Below are 19,472 nucleotides of genomic sequence, written 5' to 3' on the forward strand. Positions count from 1 at the left end.
ATTTAAATGAACTTGAGATTTCAAATGACCTTGAACTGTTGAAATGGTGAAAACACCCTAAAACACTTCATTTCCCAAAAGCAAGTAATGAACCAATGAAGTAGATTTTAACAGTCCCTTTCTGTGTTCAATTGCACATTCAAAGAATTCAACAATAATCCAATTTCAAATGTTATTAATGTTGGGACTGGTTTATGGTTGTAGTCTGGAATAATGAATAACAGATGATATTGTGTTCAGTACTCAGGTAAGAATGGATTTATTCTCCATCAGGACCAATTGATGATCGAAAGCTAATGAAATAAGGCAGCTTATTGTGGAAATAACTCACCTCTTCTCCCGTTGGTCTCCTGTGTTCAGTGGGTCCGGCTGCCACACACACACACACACACACTTCAACTCCAAACTCTGCCTGATGTGTGTGAGTGCCACGCGTCGCCATGACAACCACTGTAGTGCGGAAGTGAGGGGCGCAGCTGCCCCCACGTGCAGGAAGAAAAATACTAATGAAATCTTTTGTCTTATAGTTCAGTTCAAACCCAAGACCAGAGTGTTACAGAGAAATGTGGCCAGTGTCTGATGAAGGGAAGAAAGCACAAGTTCAAGCCATCTACAGTGAAAGTAATCCACTCTAAAATAATGTTGGGAGTTTTATTTATGTGTCACTTCCTCACAAGTTATATGGCCTGAATTTGTTGTCGTACATGTGCGATCACTTGGATTGTTTGTCTGCAAGTAAACAATATATAGCACATCATAAGGCTTCTGCTATAATCTAACAAGAGTCCAGACACCAAAGACTCAGACTGTGTAACGCAGAGAAGAACATTCCTACAATATAGAGGAACTTCCAGAAGGTTCCGTGTTACAGATGAGCATCACACTCCAGGAGCTCTGGTGAAAAACTCGGACTACTCACGCAGACTACATCTGGGACAAAGCCAGGTGCAAACTGTGCAGAAAGACGTGCACAAGCGGGTGTTTGAGCTCTGCGTAAAGAGCATGCTGTAAAAAAAAAAAAAAAAAAAAAAAGACAGTGTGGCTGTGCAGCTCAGCCTATTGGTCTCCTGGGCATCTTCCATCTTAACAAGGTCCAACCCCAGTGAATGACAAAAGTTTACACACCTGGTGGCAATTACACTCAGGCAAGGGGCAGTGTGGGACCGTTATAGTTCGTGTATGTTACCGACTCCTGGTTGGGGCCCCTGGTTTTGGGATATTATGGGGGGCTGTGCTAAATTCAAATCTGCTCCGTCTTAACACACGCCTCGTTTCAGCTCCGCACAGTGTGCTTAGAGTTTCTGCTGAGAGGACAAGCATGGAGCACACACAGGGAGGTGTTAGGGGAGACAACGTTCATGTCCAGTTAGAGGAAATATGATGTTGCTCGGTGGAAACGATGGATGCGATGGACTCCGTTGATCCGTACAGCCGACCAGCGCGCAGGACGCAATGGATAGTCAGCACCCTGGCTTACCATTACGGACTGGACCGGGGAGTGGAGAACGAGATCATAGTTTTGGCCACCGGACTGGATCAGTACCTGCAGGAGATTTTCCATCACATGGACTATCAAGGTGGAGGCAAAATCCCCGTGGAGGACTTTAAAATCCTGTGCGAAGTTTTGGGATTGAACAAAGACTCGGGGGATACAGAGTGCGCCGGTGTTTGGGACAGTTTACCGAGCGAGCTCACCTTCAGGCACTTCCACGCCAAACTGTGCGGATACTTCAGCACCAAGGCGGGGTGTCAGTATGAGAATGGGCGGCTGCTGGTCGGGAAGGACAGCGAGCATATAGAGACCCAGATCCGCCTGAGAAGCCCTCTGAGGCGGCGGGAGAAGCTGCTCTGTGTGGGTGTGAGCGGAGGCTCCTGTGCCTCCTCGGAGGGACGGCACGCCTCCGGCTGCAGACTGGGATCCTGCACCAAAGAGTGCTACGAGGAGATAGTGGCGCTGGAGGAAGCGGAGGACCGAATAGCGAAGCTGGAGGACGAGAATGCGAGTTTGAGGGAGCTGATCGAGGACATGAGAGCCGCACTTCAGAGCAGCGATGCCCGCTGTCTGGCTCTCCAGGTGGGTGATGCTGCTGTTGGCCTAACACACAAAACTCTTCTACAAGTTTGACTGTAAATATCAAGTGTCACTAAGCACAACAGTCATACATGCAGGAAAGACAACCACAAACACAGAAAATGGGTTTATTAATGGCTCATAAATGATCAAGCAGTAGAGTATAACTTATCATCTGTAATTAAGACACAGGTTACAAGTTATTAGCTCATAAGTGGTGCCCAGGTTTCTCACTACTAACCAGCCAACAGCAAACACTAGTTTATTTTCAAAATGTTCTTAGTTATTGATAAAAAAAAAAGTTCTTATGATGATCCATCAGGTCTGTTGCTTTAAATGTTAATGACTTGAACATAAATGGAGTCTGGTTCAGAGGCCCTGCTTCCCTTTTAAAGAAGGTAAGTGGTCAAAGTGTCCTCTGGAGGGGTGTCGAACTAAAGAGCTGTCTAAACAGACAAAGAGTTCATACATCAACCTGTATCCTGGAGGAAGGTAAACACCAGCAAGGTCCACCGCCTGGCAACCCGTGCCTTACAACTGAGTAATCAGCATTAGTATTGTTAGGTATTGATAATGTCATTTGTTACAAGTTGTTATGTATATTACAATAACAGTTATAACAGTTACAGTAACAGTTATAACAGTTACAGTAACAGTTATAACAGCAGACCTGGTGGCTCATTAGAAAGTAAGAAATGTATCATTTTTTTAGAGAGATTTTTCACAACCCAACAACCCAAATGCTTCTCTAATTACAACGTATTCACTACCAAACCCTAATAAAGCATGCCTTATTGGAACGTGCTATTGAAACCTGTGACCATTTATGGATACTTTTATTTTACCTGCAGAATTAGTGGTATATTATAAAGTGAGAAATCCAATATCACTGAATAATGGCTCACAACTCTTCTTATTAGAAGAGTTTATCACTGACTTGAATGACTCACCAACAAGAGATATTTTTCATAACCTATAAGGTAATCCAAAAGGTGCTCTTATTGATGGCTTATAAGTGATCTATGAACAAAGCCGTTAGATACAATTTACAAGTCCTTAATAGAAGATTTATAAATTGGGCCTACTCAGTCACATTCACTGGGATGTGACTGAGTAGGTCCAATATTGGTTGTGAGGAATGTGTTTCTCTGGTCCCCTCCAGTCACTTGTTGACCTCTGTTCAGGTAGGACTATGGAAAAGCCACTCCATACACAAAGCAGAGGAAGGCTGTTTTGTTGCCCATCAGAAACAAGCTGCCCAGAAAAGTATGAGCAACAGCAACCTGAGAAGCAGCACCTACAGTAACCTGAAGAGCCTGCAGAACATAATCCATGAGATAGAACTGCTGCGGAGCTCTAGAGACCGACAGGTCGAGGAAGCCATGCTGTGTAATCAGAGACTGGAGCAGGAACTGTGGAGCTCTAAAGAGACTGTGACCGCTCTGGAGGACTGCAACCAAGCCCTGAGGAGGGAGCAGACTGGCATGAGGAGGAAAGTGGAAGAGGCCAGGCAGGCGCTGCTCAGCGGCCTGGGTAAAGTGAAGGAACTGGAGGCCAAGGCCAGTCACGTGCCAGCGCTGCAGAGTCACATCCTCCAGCTAGAATCAGAGCTCCTCTACTACAGGTAAAACACTGGGAACACTGTGTCACACGCAGCAGTTTAGCACCAACCAAACCACCATGTTAATGTTGCAGCAGTAGTAGAACAGGACACATTTCTGCAGCTCAGGGTGTAGTCACTGAGTGCATCTGGGTAACACTGCATCCTAGACAAACACTGAAAAGCGTCACGTCACCACACAATAATCAGGATGAACTGTTTCACTTCATTCAGCCTTACACTGTATTCACTGTGTTACCAATTTCATTTTGGGAAGAAACACATTTCTAGGAGAGAGAGAGAGAGAGAGAGAGAGAGATCGAGAAGGCAGTTTGACACCAGGGTCTGAGTGTTGTTGTGCAGTTGAGGAATAATAGAACACCAAAATAATCACATGAATAAATTGTGTAAATCGTATAAACAAACTAACAACTTGCAGCTGTCGAGTCCTGAGCAAAACAAGTGTCTGGCTGTTCATCGTGTCATGAGAAGAACTTTTTTTTTTGGCTGTTTACTACATTAGGAAGGCCTTTGTGGCTAGAACGAACCATAATGAATTATAATTCCTCCTAGAATAAAATGACTCTGTTTACTTCTGGCTTTATGCCCAGAAAATTCTGCCATGCTACTTATGAAGGCTTGATGTGGTTCACTGTTCCAATTTGCAGCCTCGTTGTGTTTTAGTTTATTTAAGAGGCATCGTGTGTGGCAGGTCGGTCTTGTCTGAGCTCAGCTACTGTTGGGAACCATTCATTTTGGTGGAAGTAAGGGTGTAATTGGACTTTTAAAGTACAAAGCCGTTGGTTTAATGTTTATCTCTGTGTCTGTTGTTCCTGCTCTAACCAATAATCAGCGTCTGCAGGTCTGGCTTTCTTAGGTAGCAGATGGCTCTAAATGGTTGTAGCATCTAGATAATGCTGTTATAATGAAGTCAAACACCGAGTTACACACAAACCAGACCCACATAATTGAAGTACTGACTACTACCTACCTTCAGATTATTCCAAATTACACATTTTGAAACCACAATCCCGTTCCTTTAACCCTACACTCCACTAATCTATGCAGACTGCGTTCCAAAGTCTTTTCACTGCCCTTCCATTGATACTCTAATGGCAAATAATTCAACACCACAAAGGCCCTGACTTGTCAAGAGAAAGCTCCATTGAGTGAGAACCTCAACAGACTGACCATTCTCATCAATCTCTGCTCACTTCTTTCACTCTGCTCCCAACTGAACAATACCACATAGGCACCCCCGTCCTATGGATCTTAGCAACCAAGCTCCATGAATATTCCCACTGAAAGCCTCATGCTTGCTCAGTCACGTCTCATCCAAGGAGAGAGGAGAGGAAGATACACTACTCACTAAAAGTTAGGGATATTCGGCTTTCGGGTGAAATTTCAGGATGAACCTAAAATGCATTCTAACCTTTCCAGGTGAACTTAATGTGACCTTCTCTAAACCTTTGAATGCACATGTCCAACTGTTCAGTGTCTCAGTACTTTCTGCACCAGCTGCTGTTCTCTAACAAGAAGCTTAACAGCAACATTCACAACAGGTTTGATCCATGAATCCACCAATACATTTCCTGCTTCAGTTAGAATTGGTATTTAAACAGTCCTCCTCATCCTGCTGTTCACATTCTGACATCATGAGACCAAGACGACACCTAACAGTTGATCAGCAGCACCTCAACACTGGAGGCTTCAAACAGGAAGTCCTCAGACGGAGGTGTTCACTGAGCTTAGAGGGTCACAGAGTGTCATCAGGAGGTTGGAACAGTGATACAGAGACTGGAAGAGTCACAGAAAGGAGAGGAGTGGACGTCCTTTGGCCACATCCCAATTTATTGAGACACTGAAAATGTTTTGTTGTGGTATACCTACCACTGTTGGTAGATTTTCTTTCAATAAATTGTTTGAGATGAATAAAATGACCAGTGCATGCTTCTACTTAAATGCCCTACTTTCATGATATAATATCACTGTAGCATTCACTTTTTACATTTTCCATACATTTCACCTGAAAGTCGAATATCCCTAACTTTAGTCAGTAGTGTAGGTGCCAGTTGTGGTGTTGTGTTTTAAGATTTGAGTGGGATGCAATTGTTTTCTTGCGTATAAACTGTGCGACTCTTACGTGAGTCACCTCAACATGAAGTCATTCCTCTTTCAACGCGCCGTCCCGGTGTCAGATGTCTCAGATCATATGTGGTTGAGCTTAGAGATGAAGTACTGTGTGGAGGTTTCTGTTGAAATGATTGACCGTAACTTTATCCCAGCGGCTTATTCCTAAACTGCTGTGACAAATAATGAGATTAACTTCGATGCTGCTGGATCTCAGAGATACAGAGTTACATGGCTTGGGGGGGTGGATGGGAACTGGCACCGTTTTGGTCCTTCAGATTCCACTTAAGCACCGTGATAATAAAGATGGATCTAGTCAATGCTTATGCCTCCTTGTGCTGGTAAAGCATCTAGTGTGAGTTCTAACCCACTAGAATAACCATCCATTTCACCTGGTCCAGTGGGCCTCTGAGTATAGTTTTGCAAACAAAAGGAATTTCAAGGAATAAATGTGCAGGCTTTCTTGCCGAAATTTCGAGTAGAAGATTAATACCACTCGCGTGTCGCTATGGTGAATGTGAACCTTCAGCCAGCAGCCAGTTAGCTCTCAGCTTAGCGCTTGGCTGGAAATAATGGGACAAAGCTAGTCAGGCTCTGTCCAGAGGGATAACACTTTGTATCCAGCTTTCTTTGGCTATATATTTACCGTACAAACACGAGTGTGGTATCATTTTTTCTCATCTAAATCTCAGCCAGTTGGCATATTTCTTGAGCTGTGGAACAGCTCCTGTCATGTGATTTGCAATGTTTTTGTTGATTATCTAGACAATTTCCTTTCAGCTTTCCATCAGCTTCTCAGCAGAAGTGGGTGTAAAAAATTGTGGTCATTGGTATGAAACCTAAGATGTGTGGGCGTTGTTACATAACATGTCTGTGATTTCTTTGGATTATTTGCTAGAACATAGCAGAAGGTGATACTCGGATGGGAGTCGCGCCTTCGGCTGGAATTAATTGGTCTTTGTATACCACTGGGATCGTCTAAACGTGTCACTTTTATTTCTGCTCTTTTTTTTTTAACTCCAGAAGGAGAAGGAGTCTAAATCAGTCACTGTAGCCCATAGAGCTCTGTGGGCCAGAGGGCTTAGACAATAGGAAGCACGGTGAGAGGAACAAAACGAAATGAGGGGGAGGAAAGTCGACCATCTGGAGGAAGAAGCAAACACTGAACTGTTTGTTCATCAAATGACAGACATGTTTTGCAAGGCCCACAAAGAGGAACGACTTCATTCATCTTTCTATCTTCTTGTTGTGTTCCAAAGAGAAGATGTAAATTGGAGATACAAAGTCACTCGTTTAAATGAACTGTCATCCAGAACGGCTTCAGTTTCATTATCCTCTTGATTCCAGGTGTCTCTGTATATATAGTCCAGGGATTTCTAGAGAGCATACCCAAGCACATGTGTCCAAAGTGTGCAAGTTTAAAACTCGCTTTTCGTTTTATCAGCACGCCCGCAGACTTCTTCTCTGTGTGCCTCTAACCCCTGGCCCTCTGAAGGCAGCCCCCAGGGGAGGCATAATCTCCCAGCCTTTTCATGCTCTCTGCATGGCGCCTTAAAGCGGAGAGGAGAGGAGTGTCTAGCAGACTATTTATCCGCCTCTGCACAAGAGCTGCAGCATTGTGTGGAGCAGGTGCTGCCGCGGCATTCCTGCCCTTTAAATAATGTGGAAAGGACACACTCAAGGGATGTGTGGGACCTGTGGCATTCTGCTGCTGCTTCCTTACTGTTGTTCTTGAACAGCCTTCAAAAGCTCACACTGCCAAGTGGGCTCATTTTCACATTGAACTGCTGCCCTGCGTTCCCTCCCTCTGGTTTGGAGGTATGCTGACATCAGCAGAAATACATCACACGCAAAATATCTTATAAACTCATGCCACCCACCCATGTTGGACTTCTACCAATGTATAGTTCCCTTTACTTTTAATACCCTTATTTGTTTAACTTTGGGGGTTTCTTTGCACTTTCCTTGCTAAGAAAGCTTTACTACATTCTGTACATGTTACAGCCATTGGTTTTTGGATTAATTCCTCAGCTAGTGCTAAATAATAATCACATCGTTGAAGTGGCTTTATTTGTATCCCAGAAACCACCTCATGTTATGGGTGTGACCCAAAAGGACTTGATTAATATCTGTCAGCTATGTAAACATGACCCCTCACCCGTCTCTGTCATGGCCGCAGGGCACCAACAAGCGCTGAACTTCAAGTTCAAGCTCAGGTTTACAGCGTGCCCTCATTTTTAACCTCTGCAGAGAAAGGAGACTGTCATTGACTGATGACACCTGAAAGAGGAAACTGCTCTTCAGGGTATGGAGGAGGAGGAGGACCAGTGATGGGGCGGTGGGGGGTGGGAGTGTTGATGGAAAGTTCACTTCAGTGCCACACTGTGATAAACACAGGGAAAACTCTGGGTGTCCTGGCGCTAACAACAAACAGCTGGACTAGCTTCCACAGGCTGAAAGAGCTTTTGACTGATGCTAATAGGGCAGAATACAGGATCATATTAATTAGAAATGCCCTGACATAGCACAATGGAGCTCTTCATGTATAATTTTACTCCTGAGAGTGTGCCTTGAGGGATGTAGTAATGATTAGACCTGCATAGGCTACAAAATGCTTCCACATACATTTAACTATACCACTGGTTCTTTTTCTCTGCCAAGAGCTTAAGTGTCAAGCCAATAATATACCAATCTAAGAATTATAAGACATTTTCCTTTACTGTAAAAAAAAAAAAAATGTAATATATAATCACATGCAGTCTTACATTTCATTAATGAGTCTCAATTTAATTTTGGATACAGATAAGCCAAGAGGTGCCTTTGATACAGGAATATGATAAAAGAGGGGAAATGGTAAACTGATTATCTATCTGCTCCACTTCCTCGAAAAAATAGGCCTTTTTCTAAATACTTTTGATACACCAGCTGAATTATGTCCTTAGAAAACAGGACACATGATAAGCAGTACAAATGCCAAATGTTCTTTAAGTTAGAATGTTTAATTCAGCAGTAATCCGTTTTTACCTCTTGGGGGAGGAACTCCAAAATGAACTGACAAAGACTGACACAGCCCTGTTGTATTGAATGGCTTCTGTTTTTAGCAAACAATTTCCTGTTTACTAGTCCAGCAAACAACAACGCGCAACACACAACATTGCATTTATATGAATGCATCCTTCCACCAGCTGCTCAGTACAGTACAGTATTCGCTCTCCCTTTGGCTCTGTTTTGGTCTCCTCCAAGTGCTCTTAGACACTTAGAGTGCTTTCATATGCTAGTCTCTAACCTTTGTCTGTTTGCGGTGTTGTGCTGAGCAGGTGGTTTATCAGGGCCTTTTTGTGAAAGCTCCAGCTATTGCTCTGCTGGAAACAGGATTCTTGAGTTTGTGGTCTGTACTGTGAAACTACTATAAAGTCAAAATAATGAGCCACTAGAGGCTAAACATTAGCATTCATTTGAAGTTATGTGTCTGTCTTTTTGGGGCTGCGCAGGTAGTGTACAGTAGGAACAATAAAGTTAAATGCCCAAAGCTGAAATAGCTGAAAGAAGCTAAAACTGAGTTGTCCTGTTTACTGCTGTCACATTATTGTTGGTACTGATCAGTATTGATTAGTGCAGCTTTAAGTTGTGTCTGTGCACAAAATGTTAAACATTAGTACATATTGTGAAAATGTCACATAACGATATATTCTGGTAGAATTTTCAACAACTTGTCATCTCTCATATGTGGAAAAAAAAGATGTTTACACTCATATTACACTTCAAAGTCTGCAGTGTATTTTTCTCTCTCTCAGTCAAATAAGCAAATGAACAGATATTTTCATTTCGGCAAGTCAATCCCACCCATGCTGCTCTTGTATTTGGTCCATGTCTATGTCTGCTGCATCCCACAGTCTGACCACTATCCAAGACGTCTGTCTGGACTGCTTTCAGGTGTCTGTGTTCATCTAGTTGGAATTATCATGCTCAGCACCACCACAGTACCTCATCACTGTCAAACCATGTGATGGGAAACCCTCCTTAAGCAGTTTAAATCTCATGCACAGACAAAAACAAATTAGAGTCAGTTTTCATATGACAGTCTGGAGGCCATTCTTACTAGCTTCAGAAGTGAGGGTGTCTGTTGGAACCCTTCTTTGTCTCTCGGGACACAAAGACATTTTCTATGTATGTCAAAGGCCCGAGCCAGAAGCTGTGGCCTCGCTACAGTATTCACTAGACAGAGGCAGCAGCCTTCCTCCAACCACTGTCAATTAAAGTGCAATTAGTCACACCAAAGCTTGCATTTGAAAAAGCCTGCCACCAGTTCATTCCAGAGTCGGAGTGTCTCCACAGCAACCAGCAAAGTTTTGTGTGTGTGTGTTCACGTCCATGCATCAGTACCATGTTGGTGTGGCTGCAGCTGCTGGCCCTCTTGAGCTAACTCCTTTCCTCCACCATGGCCCCCGCTAACTTAAACATGAGTCTCTGATTGATTGTCTAAAATCATGCCGTAATCTTTGACCCTCAGTGAAGTCAGTTGTTTCTCCCCAGTTTTGCACAAAGAAGCCTAAAGTTGTACACAGATGTATAATGTTGTCTTACGGCATAGTCTCCCTCGTGCCAACAGGATATAAGCATGAGTGCTCTAACTTTTTTTCTTTTTTCGGGGAGTCAGGCTGTTGAAAACCTTTTTGAGATTTTCTCTTTTTTTTTTCCGGCAAGACATCATCATCTGGAAACACTTACTCTGTGATTTACGAAGGCCCCCTATCGGATTTCCCCCCAACACAAAGAGCAGACAGCAGGAGAAACCTAGAAAATTCAAACCATTACAGAACGATTGATCCGTGCAAACTACAGTCTGTTTTTTCAGCAAGAAATGTTTGAATGTGCCTTTGACGTATGGGAGAGCATGACATTAAGAATAAAGGTGTGACATGCATTTCTATGAGAATGTGAGCAGAGCTTAGAAAAGTGTTCGTGTTCTCAAACATTTCTGTGCTCCACTTTTGTTCCATCCAGTGTCAGCCTGCGTGCTTTTACCTCACATCTTGCAAGCTAATTCATGCACAGTAACAGCGTCATTCTACCACTGACCCACTTTACTGTAAAAATGTCTTAAAGATACAATGTCTGGCTTCAATTACCCCACCCAGATTTGGCATACAACATCACAGGCCTCTATAAAATTATCATGGCGGTTGTAGATGTGGCTTAATACACACTGCCTTGTGTTACTTGATATGTTCTCTTTGATGCTTGCAATTGGTTTGGACTGAGTCTTTCTCATCTCGGAGCAGTTGTATCCCTTCGGTCAGTGTCGTTTTGCGTGACATTCATAGCAACAAAGATGGGCTCGTGTAATTGCAGAGAACATTCAGACAAACAGCTACATTGAACTTACTGCGCTCTCTCTCTCTCTCAGGTCAGAGGTGTCAAAACTACAACTCCCAAGCAGCACCAGGGCAGAGCAGCAGCTGAGTGTTGGCAGCAGGACGGGCCAAAGATGCTGCTCAGACTCCCAACATGACCGCTGTTCTCCGACAGGGCGTGCTGTGACAACCCCAGATAAAAGTAAGACTTGTTTCCCATGAGGGAACAGAAAGCAGGGCTATCGGCTCTTTACTTCACCAGCATGAAGAAAATTATTAGAAAATCAAGGTTCCATGTAGATGGTGACACTCTTGCATTAGGACTTAGGCTTAGGGTTAAGTTAGTGTTAGGGTTAGTGGTACATAATGACAAACAACAATGCTGGTTGAAGAAATAATGCATACAATCTATGGTTACCATCTAAACACGATAGAAAATTAATGATTTTGATGTGTGTATATATATATATATATATATATATATATATATATATATGTGTGTGTGTGTGTGTGTGAGCACTTCCAACAAAATCCTTTACACTCACATATAGTATTTTTACATATCGAAGGTTTTATAATTATTAGATTAATTGTTCAGTTTTTAAAACTGAAAATAGTGAAATGAATGCAACATCCTCTCAGACCCCAATGTGACATCTTATTATTGTGTGTATATATATATATGTTCGATCAACAGTCAAACCACATGGATTTGTGTCCCTATGGTCACACTATGTGTCAAATATAAAAGACATACTCAAAATAATTCAATACTGTCAGCCTCTATTTCCCCCTTTCCACTAGTTTGTCTTGTTTGTGTAATAGCTATGTCTGTCCTTGTATTGTCACACTGACTTCCTCCGCTGTTTGCCAAGGAAAATCTGTAATAAAATCTTAATGTAAAAAAAAAAAAGGATTGAGATAGTTACTGATAAATTCTCTTTCGCTCAACTAACCAACTAACCAATGATTTCATTTCAGCTGTAGTCTGAGGCCCCACACCAAAGGCCAGCACCCTTTATGGTAATGATGACTGATTATATTATTGACGGCGTGTGTTGTGGTGTCTAGTGGAGGAGCAGCTGTTTCGTTCAGTAGAGGGCCAGGCTGCCTCCGACGAGGAGGAGGACAAGTGGACCGGAGATCAGCAGAGGCAGGTGGATGAGGTGAAGAGGATCTTGACCAGGCTGTCCTGCTGTGGAGAAAGGTAAAGCAAGGATTGTTTCAGGGTCTGCCTCGGTTTCCTGATAGGATAGCCAGCACAATGGACCACAACATAAGATTAATGTCACATTTTCCACAGACAGTACATGTCGGAAGTGAAGCAAGTGTGAAAAAAAAATCCTATTTTCCAAGTTTTAACAGTGTTAGGATCATCTAAGTAGGCCTATATTGATATTATACATAATATTATACATTCCTTCATTTTTTTAATCGGTGAAAACTTGCAAAAAACTAAATACTTGGCCTATTTAGAACTGAGCCAGTCATATTTATTTAGCCTAACTGTTGTTTTTTATTATTTTGATAGTTAATTAGTTAGATAGTTAGAAGCTAGTTACCTTACCTTGTGAAAAAACATCTGCATTAACAATGTACAGGCAGAGGACACTTGATGAGCTCTGGCTCTGATTGAGGGTGAGAGTCTGAACCTCAAATAGAGTGTTGGAGACGGTAAACAGAGATCTGTGCGATAGATGAGACCACCACAGATCTCAGTTCAGCTGTTGGGACATTGGGGAAAAAAACCCAAATGTCGTCGGGCGTTTTTCTGCTCTGAGTAGAAAAAAAGCAAGCTTGTGAAAACAGATTCAAAACAACCAAAGTCTTTTTGGCCAGTGGGGGACAAAAGAACGAGACTCTTCACCAGCCAGCTTAGTTGCTAAATGTGTGGGTATATCAGAGCTTTTAAACTGAAAATAGTTACCTGAGGCAGCTGGAAAATAAGGTTGATGAGAATAGAAAAACTGAATCACTGAAATTGCTTGTTTGAGAAAAACCTCTGTGTCACCCTTTGCTGCTGAACTCCATGTGGTGTGATAAGCCACTATGCATTCACTTTCACATTACACACATTTATTAGATTTATTATTAGTGGTGTTAATTAATCCTTTGTTAAGTGTTAATCCTTAAGTATGTGTTATGTTATGTGTCAAGTATATTAGAGTTGTGGAATCTGTCGCCCAGCAATATAGAGATGAATCTACAGAAATGAAAAGACACTGTTACTGTTTCTGTAACTGCTTATCCTGTCTATATCAGTCAGTCAGTTCAATGTTCGAAACATACTTTGGAAACATGTAAAATGATTATTTTAGTAAGAAGCAACAGACTAGCAAACATGGTAGTTTGCTCCAGCCTAGAGCTTTGAACAAAGACTAAATATACAGTAAAATGCTGCGAGTAACAGTAAAACTGCTCACAACCGTGAGGAACAATAATGAGACCATCCCATCTGACAGCCACTGCAGCTCTGTGTGCCTGATAGAGTTTCTTTTCTCTGGTGCGTGTTGCTGACCAGGTGCGACGACAAGGCGTTCAAGAAGCTGATGTCTAATTTTGGGAGCTCCAGGAGCGAGGAGAGCTGCAGCGCTGTGGTGGAGCTCCTGGAGAGGGTGACCAGGTTGCATAAGCAGCTGGAGCTGAAGGAGAGCCAGTCGGAGATAGACATGTACCAGGTACGAACCACCACTCACCTCCGTCCCACCAGGGTGGGCTCCTACAGCATCCTCTCTGCCCTGCTCTGCTGGATCAGTTTAAATGAAATTGTTCTCTCTGGACAACGTTGTGCCTTGCTTTACATCACAAGGCATTTTGTGGCTGTGTGCGCTGTGTTAAACTAGATTAGAGAGGACTGCTGAAGGTTGTTATGAAAGTGGAGGGCTTCAAAGGCAAAACCACAGCTAGTGGCTTGATCCTGCAGCTTCCACCTAACCAAACCACCAGCAGCAGCACCAAAGCCTCCCTGTGTGTGTGTGTGTGTGTGTGTGTGTGTGTGTGTGTGTGTGTGTGTGTGTGTGTGGGTGTGTTTGCAGCTGTCTCTCACTGGAGCCGACCACAGAAACACTCCCCCCTTGTCCCGCATGACACTTAGGAATATCATAAATTAAAGCCCTCTTGTTACAGTTGAGTAGTATTTTCACAACACAGGAAGACGGACAGAAGGGGAGCCGTGATGATGTAATGTGTTCCCAGAATGTCTCAGCGCTCAGAGAGGAAAAGTTAAAACTAAACAAAGTCCTGACTGTGAGGCTTTGTTTATGTGCAGGATGTGTGAGGTGAGACCTTTGTCCTTCAATGTGCTATGACGTAAAGGCACTGTAGGGATTTCCAACATTTTTGGCAGGCATCATCGGCTCAAAACTCACTCAGACTTTCCTCATTTGACATGCATTTACATTTGTATATTGATATTGTATTAAGCTGTGTAACAGGCCTACCGGCCAAAACAGAGTGACATGTCCAGCTGATTTTGTGACAAGCCGCTTCATCTGTGCTTGGTCTTAAAGAACAAGTTTGCTGGTATTCTACATTTTTCTTATTTTCAACAAATCCCGAGAAAAGACCAAAGGCAGCGACGAATTGATCCCTTTAACAAGTGCTGTGTATCCAAAGGCTGATATATCTTTCTCCTTTGTATCATGGAGCTCCAAAAACCCACCAGTGAGCCTCCGAGTTGCACTGCGTGACATGTTCCTTCATTACCATGAACACACACACACACACACACACACACACACACACACACACACACAGACACATCCACTGTGGTTTATTTTGACTCAGTTCCACACCTTCATGCTGTTGTAAATATTCACCAAAGCACCAAATTCCTATTAGTCCCCCTGCTGAAAATAGTTACCAACCAATTATATACGTATTTATTCCTGTTGTCTGTCTGAACCTGTTGTTTTTTTTTACTCTGCTGTTGAAAGCAAGGTTCAAGTGATGGACAGTGTCTGAGATTCTTTTACTTCCTTTTCAACTCAAAAAAGCTTTTCATCCATCACACCTGTCACTCAGACTTGGTGTGCAAGACCTCTTTAAAGTCAAAACTGTGCCACACACTGATGCTACTCACAGGTGGAAAACATGTAACAGTGGTGAGACAGTGAGACAGATCCTAGAAAACAAACAAGCATCGAGGCACATCTTGTATTATTTCCTGTTAGCCCCGAACTGTAAAGCACACTGATTTCTTGTGCAGTATCTCAGTGGTGGAATCTAACTAAGTACATTTACTCAAGTTTTACTACTGTTACTGTTTTCCTGTGATGTCACTTCATGCTACTCATGCTCCTTCTGCTGCATTAGATCTCAGAGGGAAATGTCGTACTTTTTTCTGATAGCTTTAGTTACTAGTTATTTTTTTAATTATGATTTCTGTACTCAAAATAGTGTTAATATAATATGTCGTTTTGTAATCAATTCAACTACCCTAATAATCTAATAAACCACCCTTAACCCTAATTAAACTAAGTACAGTTAATTGGCAGCTACTCTGATTCAGGAGTCAATTTTCATGTCAAATATTTCATGGTTCCAGCTTCTCAGATGTGAAGATTTGCAGCTTTTCATTTGAATGATTTGAATATATTTTTAATAATGTTGAGGTTTGGTCTGCTGTTATGATACAACAAGCATTGTGAAGGAGTCACTTTGAGCTCTGGCTCATTCTGATGGCATTTCTTACTGTTTTTACCATTTTTACAAACCACACAATCAATCAAACAGCGGATCCAGAATGAAAATAATCATTAGCTGCAGTGCAATATTAGATAGTCCAAAATAGACTCCAGCTATACCAATTCCAACAGTAAAGTCCTGCTATGGCATGAATGATGAGGATTAATAATCTGCTGATAGAATATAGTAGTACAACAGGCATAGGGGCCCCTTTTCATACTGAGTACTGTGGCTTTTAATGCTGAAAGCATATTTTCAATGCAGGACTGTTGTTTGTAACAGTTAGTAACAGTTGTTGGTAATAGTACTTTTACTTATCATAAGGGGTCTGAATGCTTCTTTAGTGTTTTCTTTGTGCTTTAGTGTTCTTTGTGTAATTCCAATAGGGCTTGTTTTTTTTTTTTAAACCTGAGTTCAGATGAACCATGGAATGAGACCTGACCTGTGACGGACAGGAGGAGGTTACTGGTTTGTGTTGTGTTTTACCAGATGAAGGACTCTCTAGTGCAGGAGCTGCAGCAGAAGGCTGAGGAGACGGAGCTGCTTCAGATGGAGCTGCAGATGCTGGAGACAGAGAGGGTTCGTCTGTCGCTGGTGGAGGAGAAACTTGTGGACATCCTGCAGCTCCTGCAGCAGCTCAGGGACCTGGTCAGTCACAGTCACAGGAGAACTGCACTGTCGAGTCAGAGGAGGTCAAAACCGCAAAACAACCAAGGCTTTCTGTGAATATTCAACATGTTTTTCATAATAAAAATCTTGTGAACAGCAGACAGACCATCATGTGAACCAAAACTCTTTACTGAAACTCAAAGTAGTGGAAATCATCGTGCTGAGTTGGCAGTTCAGAGAAATCCACCCACGCTTGCACTGGAATGATCTGCTCGGGTTAGACACCAGACAGAAAAGCAAATTGAAAGTTTTCACTAGCATTGTTCAGGACAAACCTCCATATGAACGTTCATCCACGAATCCTTCGAAATTAAAAGTCCACTTTGACCTTTTGAGTCAGCAAACAGATGTCTTACCTGTCATTGTTTTCAGCCATGCTTTTGTAATGTATCCCTAGTGGTGGGAGATTAATTGCAGATCTGAGGGTGAATTAATTCCTTTTGTTGAACATGTGTGAGAGCCTCTGTGGTTACAAGACTCAGATTGCCTGTTAAAGTGCCTGTTAATTGCCTGATAGTCATCTGAGAACAGCAATCTCTTGTTTCAGAATGTCTCGCGGAGGTCCCTCGGGAAAATCTTGCTCAGCACTTTGGAGTCTTGCAGTGACCCGCAGCACGGTTAGAAGAGCTCACACGGCCAGTAAAATCAATACAAGTCCTGTCAAAATGTGATAATGAAAATGTACAGTTACTGTGGGCGGGGAGCTGAATTAGATTCTGGTCAGGTCGCCTGTAACATGACTCCCTGAGCAGTCACATCTGTTCTGTTTTTGCACAGGGAAAGCCCACATTCTGGAGGTGCTCAACGCTCTCTATCATGAGCTGGCTGCCTGTGAGATCCTGTCTACGGGTGGACCTCTGGAGCGAACACAGAGTCAGCAGTCCCTGAACACCCTCATCATCTCCTGCTAATCAAGACTGCCTCCTGCTGGGCCAGTGGTGCTCCAGCAGCCTCTCCAGAGGGCACTGAACCATGTGTATAGTGTATTATACTGAGGCTTATTTACTCCCCAGACCCTACTATCTATAAGGGATATTAGTCTAGAATGTTAATTTGTGTAGCAAAGGGCTTTATTACTTATAAAGGAAATTCTTGCTTATTCATTTTTTTCTAAGTTCTTTTGTTGCACATAATTCTTTCATAATCCAATATGGATTTTCTTTTTTCCACAACAGAGTTCTGAATGTGAAAATGTTGAAATAAGCTAAACCTTAAAGGGGCATAAAGTAGTCTTTGAAATGTACCGACCTCCACCGGCCAAGAGGTCTATAGCATCCCTGCTGGAATTGATCAGTGCCTTCATTCATCTAAGTCTGCAGTTCAAGATCAAACGGAGCGTAGCAGAGACGTGCAGCCTACTATGTTTGACCCGATGTGGGGAATGCTATTAATGTGTACTTGGCAACCCTCAGGACCCTCAGGGGCTCATCTGCCAGTGGTACACACATCACAAGAACTGGACCAATGAAAAAGCCCAGCAAAATGTAAACACTCACAGTCAGGCTTACACCCGCTTCTTTCTTTTCTAGAAACTGGAGTTTCTACCAGAGTTTTTGACCATATCGCAGGGTTTTCATCAGCACACAGATTGATTTTTTTGTAAATCTTCAACCATCTCATTTCAATTTCAATTCCCTGACATCTGAGCAAAATCCACCTGTTGATAAAGACCATGAGATATGGTCAAAAGTTCAGAATAAGTAAGTGGACCTTGACTTGAGATTGTTTTGCCACCTGCTGTTTCTAAGATCAAGGAATGGGACTGTCCAGCTGTTTCTGGTCGGCCTAAAGCCTGTAGTTCATTACAGGTTACAGACAGATGCAGACTTGTTGAATGCAGTACATCAACCTGCTACACTAATCATTAGTGATACGTTGAGGTTGAATGGATCACCACTGGTATTTAGTAGTTTGTCTGAAAGGTCCTAGGGCTAAAGTTGAACATGTTATTAAGTATAAGAGGGACGAGGGATGGACAAAAATGCATCATCAACTATTAACAGCAGCGTCTCAGTTCCTGTTTCTCAGTATAACACAGCAGTTTTACCTTCAATTAAATGCTCCTTCTGACACATGAACCGTGTTTATGTCAGCTGGCTGTATTGCCATTGGTGTCTTGAAATGAGAGTCTTGGATGCAGAAGCTCTCACTGGTGTGAATCGTGCCATTAAAGCCTTTGACGAACGCCGTCAGGATTGCTGTGATTTATTCATTTATGTCTGTGTAAAGGAAATGTTTAAGTCCCTCTGCAGGTCCCTCTGCCGCAAGCTCAAACAAGCTGGAACATCCATACGAAAACAATGCAGCACTGAAAACCTCAGACAGCATGTCACCACCAAGATGGCACTGCAATGTCAGATCACACTCCCATTGGCCATTCATTTATATGACAATATATAAACCCACAACCCAACTTTATTTCTTATTGTAAATTCATTTTGTCCACTATACAGACTTGGGGTTTCCTGTTGTTTTAGTGATCATTTAAATACTTCCACTCACTGGTGAATAAATGATGAAGACTTGAATTTCTACTGTGCAAGACCTCCAGTGGACTGTGCACTCTTTCTCAGTTTCATCCATTCATTTTCCAATGTACTGTCTGTTTTAGTACCAAACTATCACAATCTTTTATTCCTAAGTCATTTGCATGCACTGTTCATATGTTGATCCTCTTCTAACATTAACTCCTAATCTCCTGGTTACTGTATTTTCGCACAAATCTACCGGACTCTGTTGCCTCCTTTTAAATGAAGAGCCCTAAAGCCCAACCTAGTTGTATGAGAAGGATTCAGATACTGTAAAGTCCTGCATTCAAAATCCTACTCATGGTTCACGGTGAACTATCAAATGTTAAAGTACTGATTATGCAGCAGAATGGCCTTGTCAGAGTAAGGCTATGTTATTGAATATCATTTTGTTGGATTATATTGTTGGATTATTATCACTGAAGCCACTAACC

At 42.5% G+C, this 19,472-nt stretch overlaps 1 protein-coding gene across 1 annotated transcript; it reads left to right on the top strand.

The window, feature by feature from the left end:
• The first annotated feature begins 1,399 nt into the window (after window positions 1-1,399).
• On the top strand, window positions 1,400-17,471 carry efcc1 (EF-hand and coiled-coil domain containing 1). The gene is made up of 8 exons (XM_070848724.1): window positions 1,400-2,074; window positions 3,256-3,695; window positions 11,209-11,357; window positions 12,227-12,362; window positions 13,677-13,833; window positions 16,331-16,489; window positions 17,058-17,127; window positions 17,288-17,471. Exons 1-8 carry the CDS (start codon window positions 1,400-1,402, stop codon window positions 17,419-17,421), a joined length of 1,920 nt encoding a protein of 639 aa, XP_070704825.1. The 3' UTR covers window positions 17,422-17,471.
• Window positions 17,472-19,472: the final 2,001 nt, after the last annotated feature.

The sequence above is a fragment of the Pempheris klunzingeri genome, chromosome 2, assembly GCF_042242105.1.
Source record: "Pempheris klunzingeri isolate RE-2024b chromosome 2, fPemKlu1.hap1, whole genome shotgun sequence".
NCBI classification, from domain to species: Eukaryota; Metazoa; Chordata; class Actinopteri; order Acropomatiformes; family Pempheridae; genus Pempheris; species Pempheris klunzingeri.